The sequence below is a fragment of the Rhea americana genome, unplaced genomic scaffold (genome assembly GCF_003343005.1).
Source record: "Rhea americana isolate MKP2758 unplaced genomic scaffold, rheAme1 scaffold_457, whole genome shotgun sequence".
Taxonomy (NCBI): Eukaryota; Metazoa; Chordata; class Aves; order Rheiformes; family Rheidae; genus Rhea; species Rhea americana.
This window is the reverse complement of record NW_028186598.1, coordinates 115769-142217: the sequence shown is the minus strand read 5'-3', so window position 1 is coordinate 142217 and position 26449 is coordinate 115769. Positions and strand designations below refer to the sequence as shown.

At 58.8% G+C, this 26449-nt stretch overlaps 1 protein-coding gene across 1 annotated transcript in view; it reads right to left on the bottom strand.

Annotated features, from left to right (window-relative positions):
• Positions 1-3300: 3300 nt before the first annotated feature.
• Positions 3301-26449, bottom strand: part of LRP1 (LDL receptor related protein 1) — an 82721-nt gene continuing 59572 nt past the window's right edge. Inside the window, exons 44-90 of the mRNA XM_085316197.1 lie at positions 25798-26002; positions 25350-25542; positions 24786-24911; positions 24536-24664; positions 24001-24120; positions 23191-23304; positions 22520-22669; positions 22063-22197; positions 21414-21530; positions 21067-21195; positions 20494-20616; positions 20035-20175; positions 19752-19939; positions 19325-19508; positions 19019-19104; positions 18518-18637; positions 17908-18095; positions 17420-17625; positions 16973-17161; positions 16576-16724; positions 15998-16091; positions 15358-15474; positions 15122-15241; positions 14429-14551; positions 13938-14063; positions 13590-13706; positions 11787-11893; positions 11536-11668; positions 11014-11133; positions 10396-10518; positions 9953-10096; positions 9729-9863; positions 9311-9430; positions 8726-8997; positions 8455-8633; positions 8070-8176; positions 7704-7820; positions 7119-7295; positions 6624-6764; positions 6373-6546; positions 6131-6292; positions 5743-5917; positions 5539-5643; positions 5272-5336; positions 4929-5016; positions 4628-4772; positions 3301-4446 (exon numbers count right to left, since the gene is read on the bottom strand). Of these exons, the coding sequence (XP_085172323.1) occupies positions 4306-4446; positions 4628-4772; positions 4929-5016; positions 5272-5336; positions 5539-5643; positions 5743-5917; positions 6131-6292; positions 6373-6546; positions 6624-6764; positions 7119-7295; positions 7704-7820; positions 8070-8176; positions 8455-8633; positions 8726-8997; positions 9311-9430; positions 9729-9863; positions 9953-10096; positions 10396-10518; positions 11014-11133; positions 11536-11668; positions 11787-11893; positions 13590-13706; positions 13938-14063; positions 14429-14551; positions 15122-15241; positions 15358-15474; positions 15998-16091; positions 16576-16724; positions 16973-17161; positions 17420-17625; positions 17908-18095; positions 18518-18637; positions 19019-19104; positions 19325-19508; positions 19752-19939; positions 20035-20175; positions 20494-20616; positions 21067-21195; positions 21414-21530; positions 22063-22197; positions 22520-22669; positions 23191-23304; positions 24001-24120; positions 24536-24664; positions 24786-24911; positions 25350-25542; positions 25798-26002 (6619 nt within the window). The 3' untranslated portion in view covers positions 3301-4305. The remainder of the gene's footprint in view (positions 4447-4627; positions 4773-4928; positions 5017-5271; positions 5337-5538; positions 5644-5742; positions 5918-6130; positions 6293-6372; positions 6547-6623; positions 6765-7118; positions 7296-7703; positions 7821-8069; positions 8177-8454; positions 8634-8725; positions 8998-9310; positions 9431-9728; positions 9864-9952; positions 10097-10395; positions 10519-11013; positions 11134-11535; positions 11669-11786; positions 11894-13589; positions 13707-13937; positions 14064-14428; positions 14552-15121; positions 15242-15357; positions 15475-15997; positions 16092-16575; positions 16725-16972; positions 17162-17419; positions 17626-17907; positions 18096-18517; positions 18638-19018; positions 19105-19324; positions 19509-19751; positions 19940-20034; positions 20176-20493; positions 20617-21066; positions 21196-21413; positions 21531-22062; positions 22198-22519; positions 22670-23190; positions 23305-24000; positions 24121-24535; positions 24665-24785; positions 24912-25349; positions 25543-25797; positions 26003-26449) is intronic.

The window sequence follows — 26449 nt, the reverse complement described above, 5'->3', positions numbered from 1 at the left end:
GGAGGAGGGGGCGGGGGGGCCGTCGGAGGGGAGCACTGGGGGAGGGAATTAGGGGCTCCAGGAGGGGAGCATTGGGAGGTACCATGGGGGCAGCACCCCGAGGATCCTGCACCCAGCTAGACCCCATCATCCAGGGGGGCCCCCAGTCCTGCCCCACTCCTGGGAGGGCCCAGTCCCACTCATTTCTGTGGGGCTTCCTGCACCCAGGGAGGGGAATGAGTGCCCCAATACTTCCCCCTCCCCCCAGCTTTCAGCATGTGGACACACCACCCACGCACTGCAGCGCGCACAAACACCCCCGATGCACACATGTGTGTGCACACACATGCACACACGTGTGCCCTCAGAGGCATTTGCTGGGTGTCTTCCTACCCCGCTGCACAGCGCCACTGGGATCCCTCCCCAGCACCAGTACTTTATTATAATTACAATTATTACTATTACTGTTCCTGTTCCTGTTATTATTTTTACATCCCGCCCTGGGAGCCACAGGCAGGGACTGGGATCACAGGGCTGGGGCAGGTGCCAGTGGGGATGGGGACAGGGGTGGGGGGCACAGCAGCAGTGCACAAGCGCATGGCAGCAGGATGCATGCGCAGCAATGGGGAGAGAAGCAATGGAAAGGGCAAGGGAGAGGAATGGAGGGGAATGCTAGCAGGAGAGGACAGCTTGGAGCCGGCAGAGAAGAATTGGGGGGGGGGGGGGGCGCCTTGGCCACAGCAGCCCCATGCATGTCCCATGTTCTCCCCATGGCTGGGGAGCCCAGCCACGGAGGAAGGCTTCCCTTCAGCTTTGTGCTTGCTGAAATTGTTCTTGCACCCCACAGCCTGCTCCCTCCCATGCAGGAGAAAAGACCCAGGCATCCAGGAGCCTCCCCCCCACCCACTGCAGCAAGGTCCCTGTGGGAGCCCTGGTGCCCCTGACAACCCCAAGGGCTGTGGGGTGGGTTAGGTTCCCCTCCTGCCCCACCAGCAGCCCCAGATTCAGGCAGGCAGAGGCAAGGGGAAAGAAATGAGGCTTGAAGAAGATACGGAAGGAAAGAGAAAAAGGGAGAGAGAAAAAAAAGAACTCTAGAGGAGATATAAGAAACCGATAAGTGAACAAAGAGACAGTATTGAAATAGATCTGAGGGCTGGGCTGCGCCGCAGCCCGCCAGCGGAGGGGCTTGGCACTTTCCCAAGGCACCAGTGCAGGCATCCGTGGGAACTGGGGGCACTGGGTGCCAGAGCGGGCGTGAGCTGGAGGGCATCATGTCACCCCGGTGCCCCAGTGTTCTGCGGGTGGCCAGGTGGGCCAAGCTGCTTGGCTGCAGGCTCCAGTAGTGCAGAGGTGTGGGGCTGCAGTGGTACTGTGCGGCCCTGCTTGGTGCTTGCACCTGCTGTGCTCCATCCATTATGCAGCGAGGGAGGCTAGGCGCTCAAGGGCCACTTGTGTGTGCCCTCAGGAGCAGTGAGGCCACGCAAGGAGGAGGAGGAGGAGGGCTGAGGGATGGCAGGGCAGAAGGGTTTGTGCATCCACTGGAAAGAGAACAGACATCAGACAAATGACTCCCTGGCATGCACCGCCCCATCCCCGCTGTCACCTCCTCAGGGACTCATTGGTCAGCAAGCATATCTGGCACCCCCATCCACTGCAGATCATGGGTGAGCCTTGGATGTGGCCCGGGGGGGGCCTTGGCCTTGACCTGCTGCACCAGACAGGGCTGCTGCAGCCCCGGCACAGGCTCACCTGCAGCTCAGCTGCCAGTGGCCCTTGGGCTGGCCCTCTCCCAGCCTGCGCTGTCAAAGACCTGGCACTTTCTCTGGTGTTAACCCCCCTTGCCATGCAGGGACACTGCAGGGCACAGGCCCTGGCAGTGCTGCACACTGCAAGCTGCATGCTGCCTGTGTGGGGAGAGGCAGGGTGAGCAGCTGCCTGGGTCTGTGGTGCTGCTGCAGGAGCAGGGCTGGTGCTTGTGCTTTCCCTTCTCCCATGCCCTGCCAGCATTGCTCCCTGCGCTGCTCCCAGCTGTGCTGCCCTGCCAGCGTGTGGGTCTGAACTGGCCTCACTGCGCAGCCGTGTGTATGTGTGAGTTCATGACCCCGGGCCTCACTGAAGCGTGTGCAAGACAGGAGTCTGTGTACAAACCCTCTCTGCTGTGAAGCTGTATCCCTACTCATGAAGGCATGCGTTCATAACCAGGAGCACACACGGGGTACATGCACATGAGGGAGTGCATGGCGGGGGACACACATATGTGGGAGGCATACAGACAAGGGTGCCAACAGATGGGGTGCACATGGGGGGTGTGGACAGCGGGTGCACATGAGAGGGTTCACGTGGGGATGGCACATGGGAGGGGTGCACACACAGGGTGGTGCACACAAGTGAGCACATGTTGAGGTGCACACAGGGATACGCATGAGTACACATGGGGGGGCACAAGAGAAGCTTCATGCTTGGAGTGCAGAGGGTGGTGCACACAGGGGTGCTCAGGGGGTTGCACATGAGAGGCTGCGCATGGGAGGATGCACAYGGAGGTGCCCCTAGGGGATGCACACACGGGAGGCTGCACCCAAGGATGCCCACAGGGGTGTGCACACAAAGGTGCCACACAGGGCTGCCCACAGAAAGGCGCACACGATGCCGCGCGTGCAGCCCCCTCCCGTCGCCCGGTTCCCGAGGGCGGTTCCGCCACCTGGCGGCGGCTGCCGGGACCGCGTGCGCCGGCCGAGCCCGGCACCAGCGCCGAAGCCGGGGCGCGGAGCGCGGGGCACGGAGCCGGGGCGCGGAGCCGGGGCACGGAGCCAGGGCGCAGCGCTGCGGGGCCCAGCCGGCCCAACGCCAGCCCCGCAGCGAGGCAGCGCCCGTGCCTGCACCCACCTGGTCGCATGCGTGCTCTGTTTGCATGGGCACCGCTGTGCTGTGTGTGCCTGCCAGGTCGCACGGGCATGTACTGGCTCACCTGAGCGTCCGCTGGGTTATGTGAACACGCTGGTTCACAGGAGCACACGAGCACCCACCCAGGCACAAGCACTCACCTCTTTGCACAAGCACCTGCCAGGTCACACAAGCACCAGCTGAGTTTAACGAACGCCCACTAGTTCACATACTCACGCGCTTGTTTGCACAAGCACGGGCCACGTGCCATGCGGCAGCCCGTGGCTCCAGCTGCAGCAGCGTCCTGAGCCAGGGGCCAGCACGGTCACAGCTGTGGCTGGCGGGACCCAGGGCCTGGTAGCACCAGCAGCATTACTGAGGTGAAAGCCTGGGAGCCCCTGCCGCCCCCCACCTCTGCCCCCCCCAACCAGCAGCCAGCTCTTCAGTTTTTAAAAATTTTATTTATAACAATATCTGTTTTGTTTAGTTGTAAAGTAATCCAGCAAAAATTATTAAAACATTTCCCCCCAATAAAAGGATAGGGTTGCCCCCTGCCCTCCCCCCACATGCGTTTATTTATTTCTACTATAAAAGCTAGGTCATTTTCATGTTTTTTTTTGTTGTTTTGGAGTTTTTTTGAGTGTGTTTCTTTTTTCTCTTGTTAAAAAAATGTGCATGTTGGAGAGCGGGCGAGGTGCAGGCAAGCCGTAGCGCGGGGCCGTAGTGGCCAGGCCAGGGGCTTCACCAGGTGCCCCCCCAGCAGCAGGGGCAGGTGAAAATGCCACAAAATGAAGGGGGAAGAGGGGAGCCAAGAAAGGTGGCAGGGGGGCACAGAGGCCACACAGGAGGGGTGGGAGGAGGGCAAAAAGTGAGGGGGAAGGAGGCAGTGAGGGGAAAAGGGAAGGAGGGCCAGGATGAGCAGGGATGCAGGGACAGGGAGAGGATGAAGAGATGGGGAGAGGATGGAGGAATGCAGGGATGTGGAGGGGAGGCAGGGAGGGAAGACGGAGCACAGAGGTGAGGAGAGTGGAGGGTGTAGCCCCTGAGCTTTGCACCCTCCTGCCTGGACCCTTTGCTGCCTGTGCCCTGCTTTTTGCAGTATCCCCTTGTCTCCGTCGAGCGTGCAGTGCCCAGCCCTCGCCGTCCCCATCACACAGCTCCGCAGCACACTGCCCATCCAGCCTTCACTCCCAAGCCATCCCCATTCCCTGGCGCCAACTTGGCCCATGGCCGCCATGGGGGAAAGGAGGGGGGGCCCACAGAAAGAGATTTAAAATAAACCAAAGCCGAATCTGGCAATGAGGGGTGCTGGGGCCCAGTACCAGGGAATATACAGGTAATAATACTGCTCACATAGAAAAGTAATAATCCTTCATTTGTACATTTATACAGTGGCTCTCGGCTCCCCCCRACCCCCTGCTGGGCCCATCCCGTCCCATCCCCACCCTATGCGAGGGGGTCGGCCAGCTCGTCATCCGCCCCCCGCGACAGCAGCTCCCGTTTCTCGTCGGTGCTAGCCAGTGAGTTGCGGCTGTTGTGGGCACCCATGTACAGCGTGGCGTAGACAGGGTTGGTGAAGTTGGTGGGCTGCAGAGAGGAGGGCGAGGAGATCGGATGAGGGACAGACACCATGTCTCCCCCAGCAGAGCCGTCCCTGGAGGCACCCTCTGCCCCTGTGGGTGCCGGACCCTGCACAGGCGAGCACCAGCAACCAGCTCCCAGCGCTGCCAGCCCCACCCCACACATGGGGCACCCCACCATGGCCCACCTTATCTGGGTCCAGGGCGAAATCGGCATCCAGCAGCTCGCCCACGTCATCGTCGGGCTCCCCCTCATACATCTTGTAGGTGGGGTTCCCAATCTCCACGTTCATGGCACCGTTGGTCATCCGCTGGTGCTGGAAGCCCTTGGCACTRGGGGCAAGGGAACGGGGTGAGTGCTGGGGGGCACCAAGAGGGGCAAAGGACATTCCCATCTCTCCGCCCAGGGCTTGCCTGCACTGCACCAGCCAGGCAGCACAGGTCTCCCTCTGGCGCTATGCCCCCTCCCAGCCCCTTGCCCCAACTCACCCCTTAATCCTCCACTTGTACCAGACAAAGGCCACCACAGCAATCAGGATCAGCAGCAGCAGGATGGGGATGATGATGGAGGCTGCTCCTGTGGGGTCAGAGGTGCAGGTGCCTGTTGGTGGGTGCACGGTGCCACACAGCTCCCCCCCCCCGCCCCACTGCCCGTGCCGTGTCTGATTGTGAGAGACGCAGCACGCCGGAGGAAGAGCCCCAGCTCTCCCCACCATCAGAGCCAGGCCCGCATGGTGCGGGTGCTGGGCAAACCAAAAAACCACATGAGAAGCCACCCCCCGCCCCACCGAGTGCGTCTCGGTGGCCCCTGGGAAGCCCCCTGCCTACGCACGGCTGCTCTGCTGCTCGCTGACGATGAAGTCCTCACAGCGCGGCCCCGTGAGCCCTGCCGGGCACCTGCCAGAGAGCGGGAGAGCCGCATGGTTAGCAGGGGGAAAGGGAAGGGGTGGCTGTGGGGTCGGGGCTGCATGTGGGGCAGAGGGGGCATGGGGCAGGCGGCAGTCACAGGCTCCCTCCACCCAGGGGGAAGGAGAAAGTCCTTCCCCCGTGCCAGGCAGCCCCTGCAGGTYGCCTGCCTGCCCGCCCCGGCCCTGCTTACAGGCATTCAGGCAGCCGCGTCTTGTCGCCCACGGTGCAGGTGCCTCCATGCAGGCAGTAGTTGTCGCAGGTCAGGCAGCTGGGGGCCACCTTGCCGTCTGGGCAGCTGCAGGGTGGAGAGCATCAGCCGGCACCCAGGGCACCCCACTTGCCCTGCRCCCCCTGGCCCTGCTTCCCAGAGCCCTCTGCTGCCCCCGGCACCTACACGCAAGAGACCTCTCCGCTCTGCTTGTTGATGTTGCACTTGCCCTCCTGGCAGCGGGAGCACTTGTTGTCCTGGCACTGGCTGCCCTCAAACTGCGGTGGGCAGCGGCACTGCTTGGTGCCACTGGCCGTCATCTGGCACACGCCATCGTTCTCGCAGTAGTCAAAGCACTGCCCTGCAAAGGGACAGCAGGCGTCAGGGTATGGGGCAGGCCCCGCATGTGCCAGCGGCCGTGAACCCACAGTGTCGCGCCTCTGCCCCTGCGCAGGCAGTTCCCCCTGCTTTGCACAAGAAACATGATTATCCAGGAGTGCAGGAAGCCCTGGGTGCCCCACTGCCCAGGAACTGCTCGCTGGGCACGTGCAGATAGGCAGGTGGCAGCACTTACGGTACTGGCAGCGGTCCCCGATGAAGGTGGGCAGGCAGCGGCAGTTGGGCTGGTTGCCCTGGTTGACGGTGCAGCTGCCGTTGTGCAGGCAGTAGTCAGTGCACACTTGCTGGTTGCAGCGGGGCCCCGTGAAGCCAGTGGGACAGCGGCATGTCGGCATGCCTGGTGGAGCGACAGAGCTGTCAACCTGCTGCCTGGCCCTGCTGTGCCCCGGTCACCCCCACTCCGTCGCCCAGCCTCACCAGACGGCGAAGCAGCACACGTGCCCCCGTTCTGGCAGTAATCCCAGCACTGGTCGATCTGGCACTTCTCCCCGTTGTAGCGAGGCTGGCAGCGGCACTTGGCCTGCTTGCGGGCGTTCAGGAAGCAGCTGCCCCCGTTGAGGCAGACCAGGTCACACGTGTCTGTGGTGGGCACTAGGGAGAGGGGCCGGGTGAGTGGAGCCGCCACTCCTGGCCACACTGCCCCACACCGGACCCCAGGAAGCACCTACCGACGGGTGAGATGGTGGGTGAGGGAATGACCACGCAGGTGCCGTTGTCCAGGCGCTTGCCATTAGGGCAGGTGCAGACGGGGCCGCTGGGGCTGAGCAGGCACAGCCACTCACATTTCTTGCGATCGCAGGGGTTGGTCACTGCAAGGGAGTGGGGCAAGAGGCAGGGTGAGCCAACGCAACGCACCCACAGCCCCATGTTGCCAGCCAGCAGTTTTCCCTAATACCTGGACAGCTTCCCCCCATCATTCCATCCTGCTCCAGCACTCCTGGCCTCCCCAAGGATGCCCTCCCACTGTGGCAGGGAAACGCATGGCTGAGCCTCTTCTTACTCCAAAGCTCTGCCAGAGCTCCCCTTGCCTCTCTGGCACCCCATCCTACCCTGCCTCAGAGATGAGGCCCCCCAGAACCCTCATTCTCCCCCAGCTTGGAGACAAGGCCCCTGGCATCCCCAAGCCATACTGGGATCAGCCAGTGCCCAGGCCCGGCACGCACCCTCTGGCTGCTTGTACTGGTGGTAGAGCACCACATCAGTGGCATGATTGAGGCCAGATGTCAGGTTGGTGACGGACTTGTGCCCGAACTTTTGGATCTTGAAGATACGATTGTTGATGTAGGTGACACCATAGATGTAGTCCTCAAAAATGTCGATGCTGAACGGATGGCTCAGCCCTGGAGCAGCAAACGGAGAACACGTGGTCAGAGATAACCCAGGAGCAAATGGCATGGCTGGCTGTTCCTTGTGCAGGACAGGGCTGACAAGGGTCTCCACCCATATGAGGCTTCTGCCTGTGCTGAGACTGGGTCTACAGCAGTGCCAGTAGGCTCTACTCCTGCTGCAGAGCATTTAATGAGGAAGAGCAGCCCTTGCTGCTGTCTGCTGGGCATCTTCAGCCCAGTGCTGGGGGTCTGCCGTGCCCCCAAGGTGCCGGGCACACGTGGCACAACCCAGGTCATGGGGGCCCCGAGGAGCCTATGGGGAAACTGGGGGTATGGGAGGATCACATCCCAGAGATATCACCCCTCAGGCAGCTCTGTTTCCTCCTTGCTGTGCTGGTGGGTCTCAGGGGTCCTGCTCACCCTTCTTGTTGTCGATGGCCACTACAGGGTCAGTGCCATTGAGCCGGATGCTGCCGATGACGGAGAGCTTGGCATCAGCCCAGTAAAGCCTCTCGTTGTGGTAGTCCACAGCCAGCCCTGAGGGTGCAGGTGCAGATGCAGCAGTGAAGTAGGGGGACCACAGCCTGCTTGTAGTCCTTGCTGTCCCCAGGGCCAGTAGAGGAGCACCTGCACTGCCCCCCTGTTGCCATACACTCACTCTTTTTGTGGAGCTCAGAGGAGACCAGAAGTTCTGGCTCCCTAGTCAAGCCTTCTGGCCCCAGCCTGGTTGCACATCTTTCCCATCGCCCACCTCCACCCCTCATGCTCCTCCTAGCCTTTACTCACCTGTTGGCCACTGGATGTTGTCTTGCACCAGGGTCTCCCGCAGTGTCCCATCCATAGCGGCCGTCTCGATCTTGGGGTGATTGCCCCAGTCTGACCAGTACATAGTCCTGCAAAGGATGCAGCAGGTCATTGCTGGCAGGGGAGAGCAGAGTAGTCCAGTGCCCCCTCAGAGGAAAGGCCCTCGTTCATTCTCCCAACACCATTCTACAGTTACTGCTGAAGGGAAATGCAACAGGCCAGCCAACTCCAACCACGCACAGCTCACATTGGCAAAGAAACAGTGACACTGGGGCTCAGAGATGTGCCACCATGGAAGGTCTTGTGGTAAGAAGAGTTGGGTGAGGGCAGGGTACAGGACAAGGGAGCAAGCCCTTGAGTCTCTCACCCCCTAAGCGGATCAACTACGATGGCGTGGGGTTCATCGATCATGCCTGAGATCAGCGTCTTGCGATTCTCGCCTTTCATCTGCGCCACCTCAATGACATCCCGCCCAGAGTCTGTCCAGTAGATATTCCCAGCAACCCAGTCGATAGCAATACCCCGAGGCATCTTCAGCCCTGAGATCTGGAAAGAGCAGAAAAGAGGGGGAGGTCAAGGAGGAGAAGCCTCCACAGGCGGCCTGGGTGACTCCCACTGTGGCCCTGAGTAGAGCTCACATTGAGGTGGGTGACACCACCATCAATCTGGCGCCGGTTGCGGTTGGAGGCAGTGGAGGCAGCGGAGGAGGCAGGCAGCTCGCGGTACGAGATCCTGCCAGTGTGCCAGTTGGTCCAGTAGATCTTGTTGCCCTTGACGTAGATGTCCATGGCATCAATGCGCACATTCTCATCACCCTGGAAGGCTGGCTCATAGGCTGAGTTGGGGTTGAAGGGGTACATGCTCCGGATCTTGTTGTCATCAGCAATGTACAGGATCTGATGCTCTGAGCCTGCAAAGGAGGAGCTGTTAGCAAGGGCTGGGCAAGGAGCCTCACTGGGTCACCAGGAGCTTGGCACCCCCCTCGGCCTGTTCTGCCAGGGCAGGACACACTGGCAGGGCACAAGGCAGGACGTGGTGCCTTCCCTTGACAGTGCCAGGCTTAGCATCCCAAAGGGCAGGATGCCCTGGCATCCCTGCAACAGGCAAGGAGCACTGTAGGGAGAAGAGGTGGCAAGGAGGAAAAAGCAGCTGGATCCTGTGGGGAGGCGTGGATGCACTCAAGATTGGTGCACCCCCATGCACAGCATGCAATCCCTTCTGACCTTCTGCCTTGCACATGTTGTCTGTCTTCATGAAGTTCTTGGCACAGCTGCACACGTGGGAGCCCTTGGTATTGTTGCAGAGCTGGGAGCAGGTCCCAAATCGCAGGCACTCATTGACATCTGGGCAGAGGACAGGAGTTACCAGGGAGATCAGGCAGGTGCCTCCAAATGCAACACAGTCTGTCCTGGCTCCTGGGAGCTGGTTTGTGCTAAGCAGGGCTCAGCGATCCCCTCGCTCCCCCCCTTTCCCACTCTCCCCCCACTCAGCATGAGAAATCTCCATCGCATTTCTGCCACAAGGACATCAGATCTGACTCCCCACATACTCTTCATTTGTGAAGACACACCTTATGGGTGAAAACCAACCATAAATCTGGCGGCTCAACCCTACGTCCTCCACAGCAGAGGCAGGGAGTACCTTGGCAGGAATTCCTGTCTGGCACCTTCTGGAAGCCTCTGCGGCAGGTGCAGTACGTGGTGGACCGTGACTGGATGCACTGGGCCTCGTCCCCACACATGGTGGTGTTGGTCATGCAGTCATAGGACTTGTGATCTGCGGCGGAACATCATATCAGTGCCTGCACCTTCCCTGTTTCCCTGCTGCACACCCCAAGCACGGGCCCTCACCAGCTCCCCACTCACCGTGGGAGCAGGACTCTTCATCTGAGCCATCCCCGCAGTCATCGAAGAAGTTGCAGCGGAGGCTGGCACTGATGCACTTCCTGTTCTCGCACAGGAATTCATTCTTGTCCTGGCTGCAGCTCCTGGGCTTGGCTGTGGGGGACTCTGTGGAGGGACAGGGCAGTGGGCGCGAGCTGGGGCAGAAGGGGAGCTAGCCCCAGCCCAGGTATCCCGCCCCACGAGAGCAGCAGGCAGAGAATGGTACATAAAAGACATAGCAGGGACCCAACAGGGCTGGGAACCAGGATGCCTGAGCTGGTCCCCCAGGTTTTGGATGGGAAGAGTTGAGCAAACTGAGGCCCAAATGCTGGCACTCAACCCAGGGCTTCACCAACAGCAGCCCGGGGACAGCCACAAGCTGCTGTCGCCTGTTGGCATTGTGTGGCCAGTGGACCCCCACTCACCGCAGTCCTTCTCGTCGGTGTTGTCGCCACAGTTGTCGATGCCGTCGCACTGTCGACCAATCCACAGACACACCCGGTCGTTCTTGCAGCGGAACGGTCTGTTGGGGGGACACTGGAATTTCACTGCACCGGCAAACAGAAACAAACGGTAACGGTGAAAGGAGACGCCAGAGCCAGGCTGTCGCGCTTATCTAGAACCGCTGTTGGCCCTGCCTGCTCTCCGGAGAGACCCGTCCCATGACCAAAAACGGGCTCCAGAGACAAAAGCAGGGAGTATCTCCCAGCCGCCAACTCAGCTCCACTGGGGGGGGGGGCATCAGCCCTCCCCTTCCCCGGTAAGTGAGACGCCAGCACCCTGCGTCTCCCCACCGGCTCTCGCTGCTCCAAGCCCCAGCCCCAGCCCAGCATCGCAGAAACTCTGCCCTCTCCATGGGCCGCCCCTGCACATCCTGGCCTGCAGGCTCCTGGCAGCGCTGCGGGGTCCCCACCACCCCTCATGGGACTGGGGACAGAGGGCAAGCACCTGTGGCCAGCCAGCGGGTGCCCCAGGCCGGGTGCTGGCTGGCGGGCGCAGGCAGAGCCCTGCACAGGGGGCAGGGGCAGCACAGTGGCACTCACAGCACTCCTCAGGGTTCTCGTCCGAGTTGTCCCCGCAGTCATCCTCCCCGTCGCACTTCCAGGCCAGTGGCTTGCACAGTGTGTTGTTGCACTGGAACTCATCCAACGGGCAGGTGCGGACTGCAGGTGACAGGGGGACACAGCCCATCAGTGAGCACAGATCGCAGGGGCGCAGCAGCACCCACAGGACTGCAGCCCCTATGGCATGCACAGTTGCGGGGCTCGGAACGGCTCGTGTGCTCATGTGTGCACACACGGGGGGCTGGGGGAGCAGTGCTGACACAGACACAGAGCAGAGCTTCCCCCAATAACCTGGGGCTTGGCATGTCGGTGCACTGCATGTCAGCTGTCCCCGCTGCTCCTACAGTCCCGCCGGTGGGCGGCAACGGATGCACAGGCAGACATGCAGCCCTGTGACAGACCCTGCAGCCCTTCCAGTAGCAGCGCCAGAGACATTAGAACACAGACAGGGAAGGCAATCAGCACAGAGGGCAAAAGGGAGCCGTGACACATTGGCATTACCCCCAGTGCCGCAGTTCTCCTCATCAGTGCCATCCATGCAGTCAGCATCAGCATCGCAGCGCCAGCGCATGGGAATGCAGTGCCCGTTCTTGCACTGGAACTGGTCAAACTCACAACGGGGTGTGCAGTCCTTCTGCAGAGGGAGGCAGGTGATGTGGCAGGTCAGTGGGAATGCAGCCTGGAATGGGCTCTCAGGCCCTCCACAGTGCCAGGCAGGACAAGGGCTGAGGATGTGGCTGAGAGCACCATACCTCATCGGAGCCATCTGCGCAGTCATGGTCCCCATCACACTTCCACCGGCCTGCGATGCAGCGGCCATTGGCACAGGAGAACTCGCTTTCTGAGCAGGGCCTGGGCGCTGGGGAACACAGAGCAGAGGGGCGAGCCTGTGAGCATGCGGCGCCACTGGGGACAATCAAGGACTCTCTGGCTAAGAGTTTGGAGGGACACAGGCCAACACAGACATCCAGGTACCCAGTGGCATGGGGGACAGGCTGGGGTGCAAGCAGGACTGGGGGAGCTGCCAGAGAGGGCATGGCTATTCTGCCTCCCAGCTCCCTTCCCTCCCCACTGCAGGGTTTCCAGCTCCATTCAGGGAGATGGGGGTCATGGGGGGACAGTATGGCCAGGAAGGCTTGATCCTGGCCACTGCCTCCTGTGTCATCCCCCTAAGGCAGCATTAGTCCCACGTCCCTGCTGCCCGTCTGCTCCCTTGTCATTGCTCCCCTGCCCTCCCGCTCGTCCGTGCCCCGTTTCCCCAGAGGCGCGGGCCAGGCAGCCCAGCCCGCTGGCGTGGCAGAGATGGGACAGCAGCGTGGGCGAGGGCCACGGCCAGAGCAGAGAGGGGTGGATGGGGCAGATTCTGGAGCTCAGCATGAGCCGTGCAAGGGCAGCAGTGCTGGAGCCTTCCTGACACGGACCCAGCACAGGAGGACACTGGTGCAAGTCCATCAGGGCTGATCCAGTCCCGACCCCTCTGCCCTCACCTCTAGTTTATTGTATTCACTTATTTTAAAGAGATTGTACATGGAATTAAAAGATTTTGGCGGAAACCTACCTCTGTGCGCCCCATAACGACAGTGTGAAAATGGAGAAAAACATAAGATGAAGTGAAATGGCACAAACTCAAAAACACAACGTGAAATCAACAGAAAAGAAAAGAATTTACGCTCTAGAGGGAGACAGAGGCAGGTGGGGGGGCAGCTAGGGGTGGGAGGAAGGAGCCGAGCCTCACCCAGCCCCCAGGAGCTGGGATCAAGAGCCCAGTGATGCTCCGTAGGTGGTTTGTGCCCCTGTGGAGCAACCAGAGTGAGTCCCTGTCCACCAGCAGAGCCATGAGAGCCCCCCGGCCATGGGCACCACCACCGCCTCTTGCGGTGCAGCAGGACAAGTGCTGGCACAGCCCTGCTAACGAGTAGCAACTCGTTAAGGGGCAGCAACTTGACTGCCTGCCACCACTTTCCAAACCAGCTGTCCAGGTCCAGGTTTGTGACTTAGGTTCAGCTTGTTCCAGACAGGCTACAACTCCCCTCCCAAAGGCAGTGCACTCACAGAGGCAAACTTTTTCAGGCAATGCTGCCTACCAAGCTGGAGCCAAACCACAGGGTGATGGTCTAAAGAAAATCAGTTCCAGAATGAGGTCTGTTCCATCACACTGCCGGCCAAGCCCACATAAGCTGCCTCGGGAGCAGCACCTGCGAGCTTAGCAGGTGAGTGCAACCGCACAATGGGCTGAACCGCTCTGCACACAGCCTGCCCAGGAAGGTGCTGGGATTAGCTGCCTCCCTGTTACCTGTCACCACTTCCAAACCTTCCATCAAACTGCCAGGAGCTGGGGAACTTAAGACCCTTTGCTGAGGGACCAGCTAGGGTTAGGGTTAGAGCCACCACCCTAGCTCTGTCCAAGCGGAGAATGCTATGCAGCCCCCAGAGCAGCCCGGGGCACCCTGCTCCACACCAGTGGGGCCACGGAGCTGGCAGAGTGCCGCAGCAGATTTGCAATGCTCCGCTCTCCTCCACACCTCCTCCTTCCAGCCAGCAAAGGCAGCACTTACTGCAGCTCTCCTCGTCTGAGTTGTCCCCGCAGTCGTTGTCATAGTCACACTGCCAGCGCCCTGGCACACAGCGGTTGTTCTTGCAGCGAAACTGGTAGGGCTCGCAGGTGCGCTCGTCTGCAAGGAGGGGGAACACGACAGCATCAGTGCCACCTGCACATGGTGGGCCGAGGGGTAAGCTGYGCTGCTCCCCAGCTGCTGCCTCGCTGAAGCCTCCTTCCACCCCAGCTTGTGTGCCAGAGCACCTGTCCCTGTTGGGACAGACAGCAGCAGCAGCTTGGCTGTCAGGGAAGAGGGGACCCAAGATGTCTTCGTGGCTCATCTTCCCTGGCCCCCAGCTTGGCTCACCGCATTCCTCCTTCGGCTCGTCAGACCCATCCCCACAGTCATCCTCCCCGTCGCACTTCCAGCGCGCTGGGATGCACCGGCCCGAGTCTTTGCACCGGAACTCATCCACGCCACATGTCATTTGCGCTGCAGGAGAGAAACAAGATATCACCGACATGGGGAGTGGAGGGGCAGAGTTCGCACTAGCCAGAAAAGTTCCTTGCCCTCCAGGGCTCACAGATAGCTTTTCCCAGCAACTGGAGCCGAGTGCAGCATCCCTGTCTGCACAGCTGAGTAAGACCCCAACTGTTTGTGCCCCCCTCCAGGAGGGGAGGCAGCAGAAGCATCGCAATGGGATAGACCCAGGCAGAGCCAGTGCCACCCCCTGCCTGCACCATGTGCAGATCTGCCAGGATCCCACAGGGAAGGATGCACACAGCTGACGAGCTGCAGGGCAGCTGTAGGCATCAGTGCAACCAGACCCTGTCACTCTCCATGCATAGGCTTCTTACTGCAGTTGGCAGGTTCATCTGAGCCATCCACGCAGTCGTTGTCCCTGTCGCACACCCAGACGCGGGGGATGCAACGCTTAGTGATTGCACACTGGAACTGGTTGGGGGCACAAGTCACCTCCGCTGAAGAGGAAGAAATAGTCAGGACAGGCAGTGAGCGCAGACAGGTTCTGCCAACAGCTACCTCACGAAACCATCCCACTGAAGATAGGCATCACAAGAAAGTCTCTGGCCAGGCCTGCTGACTCGTTTCCACAAGGGGAAGGGAGGGGAGCCCTATGACAGCCCCAGCAGACTCTCTCCTGTCTGCTCCACTGGCCAGAACAGCTGCAGGCAGATGGGGAAGAAACAGCAACAATATCCCTCAGCTGTGAACAGATGGTTCAGGATAGTGCAAACCCATAGCAAATATGTGAACTGGTCACAGAGGGATTTAAGCATTCGGTTTCCACTACAAAATGGGAAACAGCAGTGTCTGCAGGGGAAACAGGGTGAAGGTGGACAGATACTTTAAGGTGCAATGGTGATAACAGAGTCCCTTGCCTAGGGACAGGATCACTCAGAAAGCAGGGATCAGGCCAGCCTGAAAGAGAAGGCTAAATGCAAAGACACAAATCTGATGCAGCACTGAACTCCTCACCCCTAATCGTGCATGTTCCTCACACCTCATACACCCAGCAGCTCCCCACTTACGGCAGTCTTTCTCATCCTCGCCATCACCACAGTTATCCTGACCGTTGCAGCGGAAGATGCCTGGGATGCAGCGGTTGGTGTTTGTGCATTTGAACTGGCTGGGCAGACACACATGGATATCTGGGAAGGGAGGCAACATAGTCAGAAGCTGAGACACAGAGCATCTCTACCTCACTCCTCAGATGCTGCAGCCCCGCCAGGGTCCAAGGGTCGCAGGGGGGAGGTGGAGAACCTACCACAGTTGGCCTCATCTGAGTTGTCCTGGCAATCATTGTCCCCATCACAGATGAAGGCTGGGTTGGTGCAGATCCCAGTTGAGCATTGGAACTGTCCTGGCCGGCATTTGAATTCGGCTATGGGGAGAGCAAGACAGGATGAAATATTTGCTCAGAGTAACATTTTCAGGGAAAACCTTAACCTCCCACTTTCCCTCTTTGAGGTCCTCAGCAAGGATTGTGCAAACACCACACAAAGCACTAGGTGACAGAGGACAGCTCTTCTACAAGAGAGCAGCAGGAGGCTGCTGTCTTCCATGGGGCAATCTCCTACACAGGGAAGCATGGTATTCCGCTGTGCTGCTCAGCCTCATTAATGGGGTAATGCGGCCAGCGCCAGGCCAGGGCAACCCTCCTTGTCATCTGTTCTGAGGAGGGAGGACATGTAAAGAGTAATGCTTGCCTACGCCAGTGCAGCAGTAGGGCTTTTTGGGACCTGCTCCCCAAGCAGAGCCACACTAGCTGCGGGCAGTGCCGAGAGCTCTCCCCTTATCACAGCTGCAGTGTTAYACTCCTTCTGAAGGCACCAAAATGGGGCTTGGCTGGTAGAACAAGGCAGCATTGGTCAGGTGATCCCTTCTGTGCCCTGCCCTGCACTCACGGCAGTCCTCGGGCTCATCTGAACGGTCCCCACAGTCGTCCTCGGTATCGCATTTCCACCAGAAAGGGATGCACTTGTCGTTCTTGCAGACAAACTGGGACAGAGAGACAGCTTGTGAGGGCAGCCTGGAACAGGATGCCCAGCTGGGGACATAAACCGTGCCCTCATGCCTGACCCAGACCTGACCCTACACAGCCTCTGGAGTTTTGGGGAAGGAGGAAAGCTGCAAATGGAGTGGGACTCCAGAACTGGGGCAACTGTGGCTCCCTGTGGGAGATGGGGCAGCCCCAACCCACCGCAGTCTGTACGTGCTGCTAAGGGCCACAGGAGGGAGATGTTGCCCATGTCAGGAGAAGGCATGTGCCTATCAACATCCAGGGTGTGTGCAAGCACGCACATGCCAGGGAAGCCGTGGCAGCTGCACAGCTGCTGCAGCATTATGGGAGCCTGGCAGGAGGGACTGGTGCTCCAGTGCAGGTCCAGCTGGTGATGTGTGCTTGCAGGGAGTATGTCTGCACATGCAGGAGGACTCAGGCAGCCCTGCTGCTGCATTGCAGCCGGGCAGGTAAGGCTGGTACCTGGCTGGCTGTGCAGTTGGAGACACAGGTTTTGCCATCGCTGCCCAAGTAGAAGTTGGTGGGACAAGCACACTTGTGTCCCCCGCCCGGCGATAGGAGGCAGAGGTTACTGCAGCCTGCATTGTTGGTCTTGCAGGGATGGTTGGGAACTGGGGAGGTAGCAGTGAGAGAATTGCAAGTCAGACCAGGGAGAAAATACCCTCTGAATAGTGCATGAACCTTTGACTGCACCTCCCATCCCACCATGGACATCACCCATCTGTTCCCCACCCAAACTGGCATTACCCAGCCCCAGACACTGTGTTCAGCCCCTGCTTCCTGCCTTCCTGCCCAGGGCTCCTCCCCAGGGCCAGGGCCACCAGAGACCCTTGTGTCCAGCCCCAGGCTGGCAGCTCACCATCAGGCTGGCGGTAGGAGTGGTAAATGTGGATGTCCATTGGACGGTGCAGTGTGCTGATCAGCAGTGTCTTGTTGGCACCTGTTGTCTTGTGAGCTCGGTTGATGGACTTAGTCTCCCAGTCAGTCCAGTATATGAAATCCTCAAAGAGGGTGAGCGCGAAGATGTGCGGGATGTCCTGGCTCAGGACTGCAAAGGGGAGCAGGTGGCCCACTGAGAGGCTGCCCCAGCCCATTCCTCCCAGCTYGCCCTCAGCTACACATAGGATAGCTTCCCTCCAGGGCCAGCTCAGCCAGAAGCAAATGTCCTGCAGAGGGGAGCTCCAGAGGCAGCTGCCACCAGGGCCGAGGACAGAACCTAGGAGTCCTGGCTCCCAGCCCCACAATCACACCAAAAATTGCACTCCCATGGAGGTGCGAAGGGGACTGGGACTGCTGGCCCTCTCACCCGTGTGCCTGTTGGAGCCATCCAGGCTAGCAAACTCAATGTAGTCCTCCCGTGCATCAGCCCAATAGATTCGGCTGTTGATGTAGTCAAGGGTGAGGCCATTGGGCCATGTAATCTTGGTGTCCACAATGACGCTGCGGTTGGTGCCATCCATGCCAATTTTCCCAATCAGGGAGTGGTCGCCCCAGTCTGTCCAGTACAGGTAACTAGGGAGGAGAACAGAACCGTAGAGGGAGGCTGAGTCCAGCCCAAACCACATCCTTCAGCCGGTCGCGTGGCTGAACTGAGAGAACTACAGCAGAAGGCATGGGCCAAGTTTGCAGCCACTTGGCAGGGAAAAGGGGCAGGAAAAGGAACCAGGGTGTCCTGCAGGTGGGGAGGAAACTGTCCTGTCTCTCAGTCCCCAGGACTAGCCGCCCACCAGCAAAACAGCAGAAGTGCCACCAGCTCTGTCCTGGCATAAAGAGGTAGGTCCCAGAGGCTCTCACCCATTCTGCACATCCACCACCAGCGCCCGGGGCTCGCGCAAGCCCGAGTTCACCAGCACTGTGCGGTAGGCACCATTGAGCTTCGACACCTCGATGGTGTCCCGACCTTTGTCACACCAGTACAGGTTGCCTCCCACCCAGTCCACAGCCAGCCCATCAGGATTACTGAGACCTGTGCGGTGAAGAACCTGTTGAGAGAAAACACATGTGTTGGGGCTGGATGGGGAGAACCAGATCCTGCCCTGGTCCCTCAGGAATAGGAACAACGTCCCCCTTCTCTGGGCACAGTCTCATAGGTGGTTGTGCCCTACTCCCTTGCCTCATCCCTTCCTTCACCCCTTGGGAGATGGTCTCTCTTGCCCCACTGCTTTGGGGCAGCACAGAGACTATTTCTGACTGGGATGGTCCTGAAAGGCCTCCTCTGGAGGCCTCATTTGAACTGGGCTAATGCTCTGAGTCCTATGGTGACCCCAAAGCAGGGCTGCGCCCTCTCGCATGGCGGTCCTGGTCCTGACAGTCCTGGTCCCCCTCAGTCTGGACAGTCTTGCCACACAGGAGCTGGATAAGGAACAGAGGCCCAGGTGTTAGTGAGGCCTCCTTGGCTGCCCACCTGAACATTGCTCCCATTGATGTGCATGCGGCGGATCATGCTTCCCTGTGTGGTGACATCTGTCCAGTAGATCATCTGCTCCCGATAGTCAAAATCCAGAGCTACCGCATTGTTCAGTCCCTGGGAGGAAAGAGAAGCATTAAAGCAGCTTAAGCTGCTGTTGCAGGTGCTTTAGACATCCCTATGATGGCCCCAGCCACAACTCCCAGCCTCAGCAGAGGAGAAGTTAAAGGCATTTACAGACAACTGTTGTGTAGATATTACCTTATAAAGGTCAGCTACTGAAAAGCTACTGTTTACACAGGATCTAACATGTATTTATAGTGAGAGCTATTATTTATACAGGACCTATCATCTGTGTCAGAAGCCAAGACCCTAACTCACATTCCCCCTTCTGGTCTCCCAACGCTGCCAGTTTCACCCCCACCAGGCCCCTATGCCAGCAGTGGGGCCTGGCCCCGGGGCTGGTGCCACCCTTCGGTGCCCTCACTCGCCTCGTACCTGCTTGAGTAGGGTGTAGTTGGAGCCATCTAGGTTGAGCTTCCTTAGGTAGTACCGGTTGGCAAAGATGAGGAAGGGCTCTTCATCTGCACAGGGAAACCAAGAGATGTCACAGAAGGGCCATGGGCAGATCTCCTGCATCCAGTAGCACCCAGATCTGGTTCCCTCTATGCCTCCCTGCTCCTCCTTCCTGTAGCAGCTGCAGCTACATCCCCTTGCAGAGCACCACAGCTTGCTCCAGTGCTGGCAGCACCCCACAGTCCCTAGAACAGCATCTCCACCCCTAATGCCTCTCTGGGCTCTCACCTGTGACAGCTTTACAGCTGGTGGGGTTGTCAGGTTTGAGCCTGTAGCCCTCTATGCAGAGGCACTTGTAGCTGCCCAGTGTGTTGATGCATTTCTGGCTGCAGGGGTAAGTGGTGGAGCACTCATCGATGTCAATGCACGTCTTCCCATCGTCCTTGAGTCTGAACCCAGGACGGCATCTACACTGCAGAAAGCAAMCAGGAGCTGTTAGATACATCCAGGGACATGTTGCAGCCTGACATTCATCACTGTGGGACAAGTGGGCTCAGGCACAGAGAGCTTGAAGATGTGAGAGCAGCACACAGACACCAGCCAGGATTGCTTGCATGCACATTGCCTGACACCAACTGCAGGAGAAAAGCACCCCTCACGCAAGGGTGTCCCCCAGCCACCTGCCTCTGCCCAAGAGGCTAGACCAGGCCCCTACCTTGTACCCGATCTTGAGGTCCTCACACTCCTGGGAGCAGCCACTGAGTTTCTTGTTGAGACACTCGTTGATGAAGCAGTTGAGCTCATCGGAGCCATCTGTGCAGTCATCGTTGTTGTCGCAAAGCAGGGCCTCCGGGATGCACTTGCCATTCTTGCACAGGAAGAACGAGTCATTGCACTTGTTCTCTGCAAGGGCAGGGAGACGTTAGGGCCACCAGGCACGATGCAGCACAGCGGCAGCTTCTCAGGCCGCCAGTTCACCCCTGCTACCCTGCAGGTACCAGGGCTGGTGCAGCGCGGGTTCTTGGGCGCCTCATCTGAGTGGTCATGGCAGTCAAACTCGCCGTCACACTCCCACTGGCTGTTGCTGAGGCAGCGGCCATTGGCGCAGCGAAACTCATGCGGGCCACAAGTCGGGTACTCTGTGGGCAGCGTAGGTGGTGGCTCAGGCAAGTGCCACAGGTACTGAGCCCTGGTGGGGTGCCCAAGGCTCAGCTTCCTCGCGGCAGGGCTGCATGCACCAACAAAGACAAATGCTGTGTGGCTTTGTCTCCCTAGTCATGCTCAGAGCCTGTGTCTGCTGCCCCATCTCTGCATCCCTCATCTTTCCCCACTTCCAACCCCCTCAGATGCTCTGCTGCCTCCCCCTCCAGGGTCCCATTTCCAAGCCCAGGAGATCCCAAGGGGCCACCAGGGCCAGTGCTGCAGAAGATGCATCCCCCTGCCCCACGAACACCCACCACATTCTGGAGACTCATCTGAGCCATCGCCGCAGTCGTCGTCATGGTCACAGACAAAGTGCTTGGGAATGCACTGCCGGTTTCGGCACATGAACTCCCGCTCGTCACACGTGTTGTTGTACACTGCAATGAGGCACTGCTGTCAGCCACCCGCTCCAGTGGCCCATAGGGCAGGCTGAAGCTCTCCCACCAGCTCCCCAAAGCTGTCTCAGGGTTCTGGGCTCAGAGGAGCTTGGATGGGACAGAGGCACCCACACAGAACAGAGCCTCCCTTGTGCGGCTTCCCCATCTGAGCAGGGGGCTGCACCACAGTCCCTGACCAGGAACAGGAACCAGGCAACTGGGTGCCTTCAGCTACTGCACCACGAGGTGATACTCTCTCCCCCCTTGCAGCATGGGAAAGGCATCCAAAGGTCCCCATACCCAAGTGTGCTGTGACCACAGCACTGTACATCCCCACTGTGAGCCTGGTGGCAAGTGGGCAGGATAAGGCCCCTGTTCTGCCACCATGCAGGTGCTGGCTCCACTGCAGCAGCTCCCCACACCCTGCCGTGCACAGCCCAGGTGACTCACAGCAGCCAGCAGCCAGGGTCTCATCAGCGCCGTCTGTGCAATCTTTGTCTCCATCACAGAGCCAGCGCTCCGGCACGCACACGTAGGTGCCTGGGCACTGGAAGGATCCAGCACTGCACGTTGTCAGTCCTGCAGGAGGGACAGACAGAAAGGCTGGTGGTTAGGCTGCTGGAGAACCCGCACGCTGGGGTTGTGTGTCCCCACGGTGCATGTCCAGGTGAACAGCAGGGCCCAGGCACAGAAAGGCAACGGTAGGGGTAGGCAGGGGCAGAGGCTGGATCTTGGCGAGGGGGTAACATCACAGGCATGAACAGACAGAGGTCAGATTGGGGGCTTGAGTGACTCACGGCAGCGGTCATCTTCATCAGAGCCATCCCCGCAGTCATCTGCCCCATCGCACACCCACAGCTTGGAGATGCAGCGGTGGTTGTTGCACTCAAACTGCACGGGGTAGCAGAATTTGTCTGGCAGGGGAGAGGAGGATGTTAGGGCAGGGTAGCGTGGAGGAAGGATGCTGCAGTGCAGAGCAGCCAGGCTGAGCCCACAGGCTGCAGTTCAGGGTGCCACTGTGTATGGAGCTCACTCAGCCCTGTGAAGGCCCATATATAGTGTTGATGGGCACGTGAGGAGCAGGACTGATGGAGTGTTCCCTGCTCTAGAGGGAAGCCATGATCTGAGGTTTGCTCAGGGAAAGGTTAAACTAAAAACAAAAATCAAGTGAGCTAAGTCACAGAACTCAGAACCCCAGCGGGACACCCTCAAAACAACCGCAAACACATGTGCCTGTATCAACTAAACAAGCATGCAAGAACATTTGTTTCAGTCACAGGCAAAAGCCCCAGTTCGTGGAATCAGACCACAAAGGGGTGAAGAATCTGGACCCCGGTCCTTGACAAAGGGATTTCAGAGAAAGAAGCGGCTGCTGCCTTCCCCCCACAGCATGCCTTGCTTTTGCCAGCCCTGCTATGACCCTGGGGGATCCCTGGCTCTCCCCACCCTGCCGCTCACTGCAGTGAGTCTCGTCTTCTCCATTCTCGCAGTCATCCTCTTTGTCACAGGTCCAGGTCATAGGGATGCACCTCCCGCTTGGACAGGCAAAGTAATTGGCTGGACATTTGGGTTTTCTCCCACCTGGTTTGTGAGGAAAACAGTAAGTTTGGTGACACTGATGGAGCTCTACCTATCTTCATGCCCAGAATGGCTCCGAATGCAGGCCCAGGGACAGGACCCCAGAGAGATTCCTCCCCAAACCTGCTTTTTACTGGTGTAGCACAGCAGTGCCCAACACCACCCCTCACCACAGGAAAGCAAGGCGATCCYTGTGATGCAGAGCATCCACTGCCTAAACAGATGTGGACCATGAAGCGCAGCAGCTGGCCAGTGAGTTCATGTGACATCTGGGCCCTGGGGCAGCGCTGAGCCTGCTCATCTAGGCCCTTCTCCTCGCTCTTACCTGGGCAGTTGCGCTCGTCTGAGTAGTCTCCACAGTCGTTGGCCCCATCACACACCCAGCTTGGTGCATAGCACAAGGAGGTGTGTTCGCACTTCTGGAAGGTTGTGCCCTTCACTCCCAGCTTGAAATAGCTGCTGCAGTCAGTGGCGGCTGCAAGGAACAAGACCAAACRTCCCCGGTGATGGGTGCTGCCTGCCTGTGGTACAGCCCTTCTGCTTCAGCTCCCACTGGGCAGCAGCACAAGCCCTCGCCCTCTGGAGAGCAGCTCTGCCCACTCTGCCCCAGCACCACGCTGATCTCGCCCCATGCGTCTCCTGCAGCCCCGTGTTGCTGGGGCAACACACATTTCCTACCACCTCGCTAAGTGCTTCTAAAGAGCTGTCAGACAGCAAGTCGCTGAGCACTGTGCATGTGGGCTGGTAGCAAGAGCGAGGACCTGTACCTCTTCCAGCACACAGGCCAATCTGGACCGGCCTCTGCTGATGGCATCTGAACCAAGATCCTTCTCCCTCCTTTCCTTCCCATTCAACGCAAGTCCCACAGCCTGAAGCAAGCTGTAGGACCCAGAATTTCCTGCCCGCAGGCACAGAAGGCACGAGCATCTCTGAAGGCTACAGGAATGTCACAGGTGGGGAGGCAACAGGGGACAGGATGGCAACTGGGTCACTCACTGCAGTTCATTTCATCAGAAGCATCCTCGCAGTCAATGAACTGGTTGCAGCGGCTTGAATTCCCAATGCAGCTCCCGTCCCGGCAGCGGAACTCTGTGGCTGCACAGCTCGTTTCTGCAACRCAGGGAAACCCACAGCTGTGAGGCTGGCAGGACCCATTGCTGCAGCCACCCATGGCCCTCTGCCTGCACTGCAGCCACACTGGCACACATGTGAGTATGCTGCCTTCTGCCCAGCAGCCCTGCCCAGCCTTGGACCTGCACTCCCAGCTGTCTATCCCCCCTCCTGGTTGGTTCCTCTCTCACTTATTAATTTTGCCTTCCATGTCTGGACTCACCTGCCTTTTGTGAGGGGGCCTGGCCTGGCACAGAGGCGCTCCTAAGCTATTCAAGCAATTCTAACCCAAGCAGACAGGCTCCTGCAGACCTGTGGCTCTGAACAGGCACCTTGGTAGGATGCTGCCCTTGGAGACACATGGGTGCCCTTTTCTCAGGAGTACAGCAGCAGTGACATGSCACCTTGCCACCATCTTGTGCTCTTCCTGGATATTAAACCACTATTTTTAAGTAGCTTCAGTTGCTGCACTGCCCTTCTCAGGAGTTCCTCTTCCCAGCTATCAGGGGGTGTTTTACAAAACTAGTGCACAGAACATGCAGCACAACCAGGGTTTTAACCTTGACTCTACTAAGCCCTGGCTCTGCTATGATCCTGTCAAGCTGAAGGTAACTCACTCCTGAAGCCTCTCTCCCTGTCCCAGACAGCTGACAGAGTGCTGGTAAGGGCTGGCACAGTGCCAGCCAGCCTGCTTACTGTTACATGGCACTTCGTCTGAGTTGTCTCCGCAGTCATCCACGCCATTGCACCAGTAGCGACTAGCAATGCAGCGGCCATTCATGCAATGCAGATAACCCTTCTTGCACTTGCGGCTGCCTGCAGAAGAGAGAAGAATATGAGGGCAAGGGGAGGGCAAGGGCCTTCAGGCTCTCTGGCTCCTCAGGGACCTTCAGCAGCAGAGAAACCACATGGAGCAAGATCAGGAAACAGATTCCCTTGCATTGTGCTGGCAACATCAGAAGGTTAAGCTTGGCCTCTGCCCAGCAGAGAGACCCCTCCCAGCTGAGGAGCAAGGGCTGGTGTTAGAAGAGTGCTTCAGCCTCCTCAAGATAGCTCACAGCACCCCACTCTCTAGTCTGCCCCCAGCAAATAGAGGGGCTAAGAGTGAATGGATGTGAGGAGACCACCTAGGAGGCCTGGCTCGCTTTGACCAGCAGAGCTGACAGCCGAAGTAGGGTGTATGCACACGTGAGTGGGTGTGCAAGCAAAGCAACAAGAGGAGGAACCTTACTGCAGTAGGACTGCTTCTCATCTGACTTGTCCTTGCAGTGGACCACACCGTCGCAGGTCCGGCTGAAGTCAATGCAGTCACCATTCCCACATTCAAACTCATCGTGCACATTGCAGGTGGAGTTGAGGGCTGGGGGGAGGTGAGGAATGTCAGTTCTGCTGGGATGAGACAGGCTACCTCCCCCACCTCCTGCATCTTTCCTCTTCCCCTCTCCATCCCCACCAGCTCCCCACTTCCACTTCCTCTCCACCTTTGCAGGTGAAGTCTTCCTGCAGGATGCGCTCGCCACGGCAGGAGCAGTTGACATGTCCTTTGGGCGTGAGCAGGCAGAGATCCTGACAGCCACCATTGTTCACTCTGCAGGGGGACAACTCACCTAGGAGAGATGCAGAACAGCATCTGAGCAACCCTTTCCCCTAATGCACCTGTGGGGAATGGGAAGGTCTGGGCTCTCCCTCGAGCTCTTCAAAAGGGGGCTATGGAGGGATGCACGAGTTTGGGAGCTTCCAGCCTCCTCACACCTCATAAAGAGGATGCCCTGGGAACAGCACAAATGGGGCAAATTCTCTCCTTCTACAGCCTTGGATGGACATGAACGGACTTTGGTGGATACATGGCTTTAGGGTGTGAGAGCCTCTAACAGGTAATCACAGGACAGGAAAGATGGTGGGAGAAACTCCACTTTCMTCCAGCCTGAGAAGGGCTAGAAGAGCCAGAATGGTCTGGCAGGGGGTTCGAGAAGCCACCATAGCTTGAGAGGAGGCCAGGTATGGCAGGGATATGTGGGGGTAAGTGTGTGGGGCGGTGTTCTTACAGCTGTCGGTGTCGTTGGCCACAGCAATGATACCCATGGGCTGCTGGGGGATGTCAACACGCAGAAGCTTCATGTCGGTGCCCACGTATTTGTTAGCTCGTTGTACAGCCCTGCGTACCCAGTCCGTCCAGAAGATGTAATCACCATAGACAGCCAGGCCAAAGGGGTGCACAGGTTCCGATTTCAGGATCACCTGCCAGACATTGGCAAACCATGAGCATCAGGGATCTTGGCTGCAGGACATAGTTCCCAGCATCATCCCAAACAGCTCCTATCCCAGTGTGTCAGCTCAAGGGAAGACTTGACTTCCCTTTGCCACAGGAACAGCTCTGCTCCTTCCAACTTCAACCATTCTGCTTTGCCCAGTCCAGGACTTGCCTCTCAGCACTCCTCCCCCTTCTCCCCTGTCCCCGGTGTGGGAGTCAGAGTGAGTTTGGCCTTGACTCACATGGCGGTGGGAGCCGTCGTATTCACAGCGCTCAATTTTGTCCAGTGTGGCATCTGAGAAGTAAATCTTTTCGGCCTTGTGGTCAATCGCTAGCCCATTGGGCGTCCGTATGTCCTGGTCAATGATGATGAGGACATTGGCACCAGACAGAGTGGCACGCATGATGCTGGGGTGCTGCTCATTCCAGTTGGTCCAGAACATCAGGCTGGAAGGGAAAAGATACAAAATGCCTTTGAAAATCCCACCTTTCTCCATGCATGTTGGATCCACTCATCCCAGCCACTGGCAGATGGTAGGGGCCCATCCCTTTATCACTGTGGAGTTTCCAGGGATTTTGGGATGGATAGGGTCATTGTTCCCCACATAAAGGGGGCAGGAGCAGATGAACAAGGCAGCTGGGAAGGGTAGCACTCAATGGTGCCACAGAAGGGGATTAGGATGCGGTTTCTGCCTCTGCTTCTGGGTGCTGGCTGCAATCCAGGGAGGGCTGTGTAGGGATGGGGGGACATGGGGCTCTTCCTCCCTGGGGCACCAGTCTGATACAGCCTCCGTTTGGAGAACTCAGCAGGCTTGGGAAGTGAGAACCAGCATTTCCGACCCAGAGGAGGGGTGCCTCTCCAGACACTGGCCCTGGATCATATGGACACAGCTG